Source organism: Dipodomys ordii, unplaced genomic scaffold, assembly GCF_000151885.1.
Source record: "Dipodomys ordii isolate 6190 unplaced genomic scaffold, Dord_2.0 Scaffold106, whole genome shotgun sequence".
NCBI lineage: Eukaryota > Metazoa > Chordata > Mammalia > Rodentia > Heteromyidae > Dipodomys > Dipodomys ordii.
In genome coordinates, this window is record NW_012267322.1 from 7,780,695 (window position 1) to 7,791,171 (window position 10,477).

At 45.0% G+C, this 10,477-nt stretch overlaps 1 protein-coding gene across 1 annotated transcript in view; it reads left to right on the forward strand.

Annotated features, from left to right (window-relative positions):
* Nup93 (nucleoporin 93kDa) overlaps positions 1–4,852 on the forward strand; it is a 112,136-nt gene extending 107,284 nt beyond the window's left edge. Inside the window, exons 20-22 of the mRNA XM_013027991.1 lie at positions 210–293; positions 1,513–1,641; positions 4,575–4,852. Of these exons, the coding sequence (XP_012883445.1) occupies positions 210–293; positions 1,513–1,641; positions 4,575–4,685 (324 nt within the window). The 3' untranslated portion in view covers positions 4,686–4,852. The remainder of the gene's footprint in view (positions 1–209; positions 294–1,512; positions 1,642–4,574) is intronic.
* The last annotated feature ends 5,625 nt before the right edge of the window (positions 4,853–10,477 follow it).

Consider the following 10,477-nt stretch of genomic DNA (forward strand, 5'->3'; position numbering starts at 1 on the left):
GCTAGCCTGGGCAGCATAGTCCCTGTCTCAAAAAAAAATGCCAAAACAGGTTGTGAGTGTAGCTCAGTACTTAGGCACTTGCCTAGCAAGCACTGGGCCTGTTGCTCAATCCCCAGCATTGATGAAAAAAGTCATTGAAGGAGATTAAATGACTGATGCTGTTGTCATAGGCACTGCTGTTTGTTTTTTGGTTTTCTTTCCCCCAACAGATAATTGATCGCTTAAAGCTGGTGCCCCTAAATCAGGAAAGTGTAGAAGAAAGAGTTGCTGCCTTCAGGAACTTCAGTGATGAAGTAAGTCCTTTACTTCCCAAGTTATGGAATTCTGTTTTTCCCCCACTTCCACAATTGAAAGCTTTTTGTTTAAACATAGCTAGTAATCCATTCAAACTCAGTGTTCCAGGATTTTCTCGTAACCTGATTTTTCTGGGAGGTAATACATTTTCATGGGAGGGAAGTCTCCAGGGTTGACCCTGTGAGGTCTGGTTTAGCTCTCTTACTGGTCACTTGTACCATAGTGTGTGTGAATGCTTAACTCTGACCTTCTTTTAAAATTGCCATGGTGTACAAAAGCATGCATGATTCATGGCTGTCCTTCCTCTCGCTGAAGAAGGTACAGTGACCAGGGACTAAGTTATCCCACATGTGCCCCGGGGTCATTGTCTCTTCAGGGCTCTGAGCACGTTGCCACCAGAGCCACCTAGCCCAGAGATGCTCAGCTGGACAGCACACTGGAATCACCAGAAGAGATTTAAAAATCTCTTTATGGCTGGACCTTACCCCTCCAAGGTTCTGTGTTCTTTGATGAGCACAGTGGCCTAGACCTTCCTTGTCATTCCTATATGCATCCCAAGTAAGATTTTCTTCAGGAAAACATACCCTAGAAAATGCCTTCTATGAAAACATGTTCTGCTTTAGAGAATGAAAGAGAGCCAGCTTTTGCACATGAACATGTGGCTACTCCGAGACATAGTTCAGGAGTCTTGCCCCATGCCATCCTTCTCTTCACACCTGCTGTGCATTCTACCTCAGCCATTTGCACCTTTGTATTTCTTGTCTTTCCCTAGATACAGCATTCATTGCATCATGAGCTGAAGTAATGTACCACAATTATCCCCTGTAGACTACCCCAAGGACTCTGGTAGGGCTATGCAGAGACATCGGAGACAGCTATATGAGTATGAGGCAGTAGGGACTAGTGGGAAGAACCAGTGTATGCACCCTTATCTATGGATAGTCATCACTGCTAGCCCACCCAGCATGCTTTTGGCTTGCTCCTCCTTTCCAGAGCACAAAGAAGAGAAAAGTGACTACCTGACATGAGCAGCAATATCTGGAGGCTTCAGTCACACTGGCCCTGACATGATATGGCCACCAGTTCCTTTTTCATGACAGCAGCTCTCCATTGGCAGATGTGGGATATAATGTGACAGGCAGAGGCCATCCTTCCTCCACTTACTGCTGGCCCGAGGCTGGGTCATTCCCTTAACTCCATGTGTTTCTCTCTGTATAGATCAGACATAACCTCTCAGAAGTGCTTCTCGCCACCATGAACATCTTGTTCACACAGTTTAAGAGGCTCAAAGGGACGAGTCCATCCTCTGCATCCAGGCCCCAGCGAGTCATCGAGGACCGTGACTCTGTAAGATCCCAGCGTTCATGAGAAACATTACAAAAACTACCTTTCAGATCAGAATCCATGGCCCTGTTCAGAGACTACACGACCCTACATTGCTCTATCGTTTACTTCCTGATACCTGAACAAACCTTGCTTGAGTCAGGGAGCTTCTGAGACATGCTAACTCTAATATTGTATTGTTGCATTTCTCAAACTAAAAAACAAAAACAAACAAAAAATAACCTTAAGATGTAAGTAACAAATCAAACAATGCTAATTGATAGTTTGCCCCATACAAAAAAAATTTTTGTTCATTTTAAGATATAGTTATTTTGTGAATATTAGTTTATTGGTTACTACCTTAATCAAAACCATACTTTGAAAAATCAACATATTTAATATAAGCCTTTGTTTCTCCTCTTTGAGCATTACCTTAGAACGGCAGCTAGAACCACATTGTCAGCCCCATTTAACAGCCTGGGATACTGAGACACCCATAGCTGGGTAGGTGCAGGGCCCATACCTGAAGGCAAATCTGTCTGGCATGTTAGCCTGTACCTTTTTTGCTTCATCAGAGTCCAGGGTATAGGACTCATACAGGAGATGTCTGATTTGATAAGAATACCTTTGTGTATTTGTTTGACCCATGTCAGCCATGAGACAGAACAGTTAGTGGTTTATTTTTAAATTGCCTTTCCCTTAATTTTTGCACTTTGTTTTTCCTTGTTATTCTTTTGTTTTTGTCCTGCTGTGATGGCGCTTAGGATCTTGGGCATGCTAGGCAAACACTCTGCCTCTGACCTACATCCCCAGCCCTTGGTTTTTTTGAGGCAGTCTCAGTATATAGCCCAGGCTGACCTTGAGCTCTTGATCATCTTTCCCCAGCCCTCCAAGTGCTGGGGTGTCACTGTGCCCTGCTCCATTTAATTCGTGATAAGACTCACAGGACAGTGTGTAACAACTAAACCTGATTCAGGCAGTCCTGCCTCCGAGACTATCTTGGGCTATCTCCACTATGCCCCCACAGGCACCATTTGTGACAAGACTTAGTGAATGGTGGCAGAAATGCTCACTTTGAAGCCGGGCGCTGGTGGCTCACGCCTGTAATCCTAGCTACTCAGGAGGCTGAGATCTGAGGATCACGGTTCAAAGCCAGCCCGGGCAGGAGAGACCGTGAGACTCCTATCTCCAATAAACCACCAGAAAACCGGAAGTGGCGCTGTAGCTCAAGTGGTAGAGCGCTCGCCTTGAGCTGAAGAGCTGAGGGACAGCGCCCAGGCCCAGAGTTCAAGCCCCATGACTGACAAAAAAAAAAAAAAAAAGAAATGCTCACTTTGAGAATATGGGTGATAATACTCAGGAGTGATGCAGCTGATCCCTGCTGGTCTGTGTCCAGATGTGCCAGTGGGCTCACTGCACTTAGCAGGAATCTGTTATTATGAAAGGAACAATGCAGTGATGTATATAAGCTTGCATGTTCAGATGAAGACGTGTCCCAGTATTTCGTGTGTGGCTTATGGCTTGGGGGCTGGCTGCCCCTAGACAGAAGCAGGTGGTCTGGCAGGCTGTTGTCCTCAGCTGGAGGGAGCTGGCTCTACAGTACCTTCTGTGGGGGATTCAGTTTCTCTCTTTTTTTAATTTAATTTTTAAATTGTTGTTATAAAGGTTATGTACAAAGAGGTTATAGTTACATAAGTCAGGTAAATAGTACATTTCTTTTTGTGTCAATCTTTTTAGACACTTAGTGTTCCTATGTCAGGACTGGGTAGCTAAGTGGTAGAGCATGTGCCTACATGCTTGAGACCCTAGATTTGATATTGCAGAATTATTAAATAGAAATAAGTTTTTACATATCATGAACAAAGCCATTCGCCTGTCTTATTTCTGTTCATCATTCTTTGGTTTGGGTTTTGGTTTTTCTATAAGATAAGCATATGTAAGATTGAGGAGAAGCTTATATATTAAAGCTACTTGCCCAAGAAGCATTTTCCTGGTTTAAAGTGTACTGCCTAGCAGTGGAGCTTTTGCCTTAACATTCCTAAAATTCATTTAAAGTAACCAAATCAGGTAGCAATAGCCCATGTGCTTTTATTCACCTTTAAAGGAAATACAATGAATATTCTCATCACAAAGTAAGATTTCTTTCTGTAAGACATAAGAACATATACTTGCCAGTGTTGCCAGTTTATTTCACATCTAGTAAGTGACCCTTGAATTTTCTCAAAGTTTTGTTACTGTTCCAGAAAGGTGTGGACTTCTCTGTCTGTACCTGAAACTTTTCTCTGAAGTTTCTTTATTCTACTCCCAATAGTAAAGAATGTCTTTTGTTGTTGTTGGAAACACCTAGCTTTAAATATTACATATTTTATTTTATATTATATTTTAAATATTAAATATAAATATTTTCCCTCCAGGAATAACCCAGAGATTTAATAAATATTGTTGCCTGGAAAGAGAGGCCCACAAATGTTAGGGAGGAAGAAAGGGAAAGGGGGGAAAATGTGGAGTGGGATAGGAAAAGGATGTGGAACTGCACACAGTCATAGTCCTTGCCTCTGGCATTGCAGGTACTTCACAGGGCCCCAGAAACTCAGATCCCCATGGAAGCAAGTGGACAGAAGCTTGACAGACGGACAGACAGACAGCCCTGAAGCTCAGAGCTGTGTCAGAAGCGAGGCAGGGGTTGGGTGAGCCAGCTTGGCTGGCACACTCACTGGCTTTTTGCTTACTGGAAGGGCTTTGATGCCCCAAGGAACCAGGGCTCTGGTGAGCAAGCTTTGCTAACTAACCCTGCCTGGTGCTGCAGGGATATGGCAGTGAAGGGCAAGAATGCCACCTGGCCACCAGGATCTGTCCCTGGCGCCATGGGGTGGAGAGTGAAAGAGCATGACTACAGTTCTCAGTGCATTGCCTGACTTGAAAGTTAACTGTTTTTCTTCCCTTGCTCCCTCTCTCAGCAACTCCGAAGCCAAGCCAGAGCCCTGATTACTTTTGCTGGAATGATACCCTACCGGACGTCTGGGGACACCAATGCAAGGCTGGTGCAGATGGAGGTCCTCATGAATTAAGTGCCATGCTTTGGGGCTTTGGGGACTGCACACTGTCAGTACATTAGGCACAGGGACACACTGGGGTGGGGGTTTGGCTTTTGTTTCTGTTGTGTTGTGTTTTGTTTTGTTTTTATATTATGTATTTTTGTCAATATTAATAAATTTCTTTGATTTGTATTTCTTTTCAATATTTTATTTTCTTTTTGTTTTTCTTTAAAGTTTCATTAATTTTTATTTGTGTATTACAGGACAAAACCATCAGTAGTTGTTGGTCCAGAGAATGAGAGGCCATATAGGTGTCTGTAATATGGTTAAACTGACCTTCCCTGATTAAAACATTACCCATAATGAGCAAGGAAACAAAGCCTTTGGGAATTACTTTTATTTAGATGCAATAGTCCATATAAAGAGTCACAGTTTATTTTCACATTTCTATTTGAGTATGAAGACCAACCTCAGCCTTAAGTGGCTTAGAATTTGTGAATGAAATATCACAAGCATATTCTCTTGCTCTTCTGGAATACTTGCAAGTTTAGGGGCTCCAAGACCATCCCTCAAGTCATCTGATATTAATAATTTGCAGTTCTCTTGTTATCCCACTGGAAGCCAAAGACTAGGTCTTAGAAACACACACAAAAAAAGTTAGGTGCCTCCAGCCAAGCTTGAGGATAGGCAATATTTTACCTCTGAGAGCTAACTGATCACTTACACACACCCTCTTATAAAGGACTTTTAGCCTCTTTGCTCCTTTTTTGTGGCCTTCCATGTGCTTTAACTGACTTTGTTCCACACTCATGAATTTGGTCCCTGAGCAGTAGTTGTCATCACCTTTGGCTCTTTCTCTCACCTTAGTCCCCAAAGCCCTGGACTACACTGGAGAGGAAATAAGGGAGAGTATTCCTTAATGGGCCAACTGGGCCCTGGCAAGGTTTGTTCTGCTGGTTTATGGGCCACTCCTGAGGTACACTTTCCCCCAAAGGGTCTCCAAAGATTATTTTGCTCCTAGGGAGAAATCTGTCATCCATAGGTTTCTGTCCTCCAGTTGTCAAATCCTTGTAGGAAGGAGCACATTGTAAGATAATCGGGCCATCTGCTCATCTGTTGGATTCATGTGCCATCAAGTTGTAGCCTGGGGGTTGTAGTCTGCTCTCCCATGGTCCCATCTTGTTGTCCTAGACACAACCTTCAGTTAGGCTTGACCACAGTGTCTGAAAAGATGAGTCTTGTAGGGGAGTTGATGAGGCAGGATGTATGTCACTTATATGGAGTCACGTGTTTCAGTGTTTTCACAAGAATGTTCTAAGAATTGTATAGGGTACGACTGCCTGTCTTTTTCTTAACATTGCCCTTACTTGCAGAGAGAAACGTATCGGTGCCTAAGTGAGGAATAGTCCGTGTTGCCTAAATATATGTTTACTCCCCGGCTTACCTCTTCATCAGCCCATAAGAGTTAATTCAAATTTACCTTTCCTTGTGTTGAGCACTTCTGCTGGCTCCAAGTAGAACTGCATGCAGGAGATAAGTACCTTTGACTCATATGAGACCTAAAAACCAGAAGGGAGAGAAAAGCAACTAGACCTTGAACTGCCCAGCTAGGGCTCTGAGTAAGAGTTAACTGGTCAGCAATAGACAGGTGAGGAACTTGCTCAGAGGAGCTATTTGGGGGAAGGATAACATAACTAGGTCCATGGCAGAAGGGCCAGGCATCCTGAAGCAAATCCCAATGCCTGTACTTCAAGGCTGATTCTGTGGTCCAGTGGACCTGATGGGTCTGTGCAGAGTTGGGGAGAAAAGTTGAGTTTGCAAGGCCATGTCAGCTTTCCATATACCCGTACTCCCATAGCTATGCCCAGAAGTGATGTCCCTGTGACAGATTGTTAGCCTCAGAAGTTACCTTCGGCTCCCCTTTCAGAGAACTAAATCCTTTCCTTAAAAACATTCATTCTCTGTGATTTTACTGTTTGCCCTGAGAAACGAGGAGAAAATGGCTCTGGGAGTCTTTTGTCATCACAGGATAGGACTCAACTTTCTAACAAAATCAAGGGCACTTGAGATGGACAGGGTTGGTGCCTGTCTCCTTGTAGCGCATAATTAATGAGACTTTCAAAGGAAAATGCTGATGTGATCTGCATGCTGTTCACAGGCCGGAGATTTGATTCTACTCATTCTGTTCCTTTGATCTTTAAAAAAAAAAAGTTCAAAGGAAAAACTGAAGGGAATTGGTGAATTGGTGAGCTCTTGTAGATCAAGTCCTTTGGTGGTGTCACTCCTGAACTGGAGGCTCATCAAAAGGCAAGAAATACCTTTTGCTCTGGGCCTAGAAGGTAGTCTCCACTCCTGCCCACCAAGAACTTACAATCTAATTAGAGATTTCATGGAACTTGGCAACATCTGTGGCTAGTTTATTTATTTTGGTTTAAACTTAGGGCTGATTCTCTATTGCTAAACTACAACCTCAGCTTTTTTTTTTTTAGACATTATTATTACTATTTTAGTATTATTTACTTGCCAGTCTTGGGGCTTGAACTCAAGAGTATGGGCACTGTCCCTGAGCTTTTTTGCTCATGGCTAGTGTTTTACACATTGAGCCAAAGCTCGTGTGTGTGTGTGTGTGTGTGTGTGTGTGTGTGTGTGTGTGTCCTGCAGTATCCAGCATTTGTTCATTTAAGAACTAAACAAAGCTGGAGTCTGTTCTCTCTTTGGACTTTTACTTGTACCTGATAAAACTAACAGCAGTTAGGCACAAAGGTGCTGCCTTCCTGCTGCTCTAGACTGGAACACCATTGAAGTGTCTCCATTGGGCCGCAGAACTTTAGTCCCAGTCATTAAGTATTTCAAATCACTTCTACCTGCCACTGAGGAAGTGCCTAGGACGGGCCGACTGCTGTGTTAAGTATTAGAGTACTGAAAACTGACTGTGGACTCACTGAGCCTCAGCCCTAGAAGTGGACTTAGTGGCATGTCTGGCACCTGGAGAGGACATGTGACCTATACAATTCCTGGTGGGAACATGCATTCTTCATCAGTATAGTATTTCTAGAGTCTTGGGTATTCACCACTCCTAATTGTTCCAGACTGATTTCAGGAGTTGCCCTACCTCCAGCCTGTCTTCTGACACCTTGGTGTATTTTAGTAATCCTCAGGCTGGGGACAAGAGGGAAGGAAATCTTCCTACCAGCTCATTCTAGGAATGGGCAGGGGAAGAAAGCTTCAAGCCACTAGCTAGAATGATTTCAAATGCTCTGTGCTTCTTGTTGTACATATTACTGCTGTGACCAGCTAAGCAGCCAGGTTAGTGTGTCAGCAAGTTCAGTTTAGCAGACAACTTCAAATACCACAGGGGCCAGAAGGCTGGACATGTCCCAGGTAAACGAAGCCCTGTTCCCAGGCTCCCAGCTGGCAGTAGGTGTTGCATGGTGTCTTCATTCTGGATAGAGTTGGCAAATATAGAACAGCTGCATCAGTTAACTAACTGGATTTCAGATAAACGAAGTATATCCAGGTTTATCTGGCCACCTTCTCTTGCTGCTGCTGCTCACTGCCTACAGGTTAGGGATTAGGGAGGGGGGAATGGCTGCTAGGAGCTGTCCAGCTAAATTGGATTCTCCTGATTTGTTGCACTTCTGGGGCAATGGAAATGACAGTGAGGTATGAAGTCACTGGAGAGGGCAGTAACTGGAATTGAGGTTTCAAGAGGCAGCCATTTCAGACTGAATGGGATAATTGTGGGTCCCGGTTAACCTCAGCTACTGTCATTACCGGGCACTTTTCCTTCAGGGATTTCAAATGCCACATGTGCTATAAAGAGGGGAAAGAGCAGTCCTTCCTCACTTGATCAGTAATTTGTTAGCATGTGACAAGGAGAGCTTTATTCCGCCAAGTGATGACTTTCTTCATCTTGCTTTCCTGACATTGTCACTCAGTGTCTGTAAACAGGGAAGAGAGAACAGACAAGGTGAAAGATTGTGTGTGTGTGTGTGTGTGTGTTTGTGTGTTTGTTGTACCTGTTCCTTTCCAGTGTCCACCTTGTCAGTGTCCACCCTGCTTACAGTGGTTCTCATTAACACCCCTGTTTGTAGCAGGTGTATTTCTAGAATGTTCTCACAAAATGCCCTGTGCTCCCTTTGTACAGCCTTGTTTTTAGGAAGTGTCCTTAGCTATAGACAGCCAGGATCTCTCAGAAGACAGCATTCTTGCAGCCTCTGTGGTGGTGGGGCCAGGAGTCTGGGCCTGCAGGGCCCCAGAGGCCTTTAAGTATAGGACTCGCACCCTAGCTTGAAGTCTCCTCTCACTTCACCGGGTACCCTCGGAATTCAGCCTACTGATGGGCCTAGGGGATGTTCAGATTCTGACGAGGTGTGCTGGCACCTTAGATTAGATTGCATGTGACTGGCATGCATTCTGGGGCTGGGAACAATGAAAATCTGTGACCTTTTATTTTGGAAAATGCTTTTCCTCTGTGGAAAGCATTTTAAATGGGGCCTGGGAAGGTTGACAGCCAGGTAAGGACTTGGGGAAGGATAGGAAGGAGGGAGGGTTATGTCTTAATTGAATGGTGGGAGAGACACCATAAGGACAGTTGTCTTCTATTCTTTTGGACAATATCTGCCTGTAATTTTGACAAGGAAGGGCATTCTTCAGGATCTGGAGTTTGGGATTCTGCCTATAGATATGCCCATAGCTGTGGAGGTGGAGTAGTTATGTTCATCTGTGCCCCAGCCCCACTCCATACTCCACACACCACCTGATGAGCCCTGAAGTGATGGAGTGTCTGCTCTCCCTGAAGGGGTGCACACAAATTTGAGCCACTGAAGAGGGCCCATTTTTTTTTTTTTGGCATGGGACACCCAGCTTAAGTGGGCCTCTGAGAGGCTATTTCCTGGCCCTATACAAGTGCCCTCATGCCCCTAGAGTTTGGTGGTGTCTCAGCTCTGCATTGCCTCCTGAAGCTGACTTGGCAGGGCTGTAACTACTAGGGGGTAGTGGTGAGTGGGGCTAAAGCTGCCCTGCTCATCCAAGTTTCTTAGAGCAATGGGGTGAGGAATATTTCTTGTCACACAGTGGGTATCCAAAGGCCACCTAAGCCGGGTGCTGGTGGCTCAAGCCTGTAATCCTAGCTACTCAGGAGGCTGAAATCTGAGGCCAGCCTGGGCAGGAAAGTCCATGAGACTCTTTATCTCCAATTAAGTACCAGAAAACCAGAAGTGGTGCTGTGGCTCAAGTGGTAGAGCACTAGCCTTGAGCTGAAGAGCTGAGGGACAGCACCCAAGCCCAGAGTTCAAGCCCCACGATCGGCCAAAAAAAAAAAAAAAAGCCACCTATGGCTGGATGAGTAGTACCTGCCTTTTATCTCAACTACTGGGGAAGAGCCACTGGTCACCCCCAATATGAGTATCTGGAAGCAAATGGCAGTCCAAGGGGACTGCTGATGGTGGGCCTCTAGAGCCTGGGGAAGCTTCCTTCTAGCAGGGTTGGACAGGGATCCACATTTTCCTGGAAATTCCTTTTCTTCAGTTGCCTCTAATGTCTCCTTCCCCCACAGTGTCTGCCGGAGGCACACCCCCACCACTTCCAGCTTTCCTGGCCATCAGTCTGCAAGTCGTCTGGCTGGGAGTTTAGGATTATTTAAAACCAAAAAGGATGCTTTGTACCCTCAAAGACAGGTGTGCGGCCCTCTAGTGGTGGCCGCAGTGACTAACACCAGAAAGTACCCGGTGGGAACATTTCTAGATGTCTGGAAAGGAAGAGCTCAGGAAGGCAGGTGAGGAGTGAGTGGGGAGCAGCCAGAAACTGCTGAAGACATGCACACC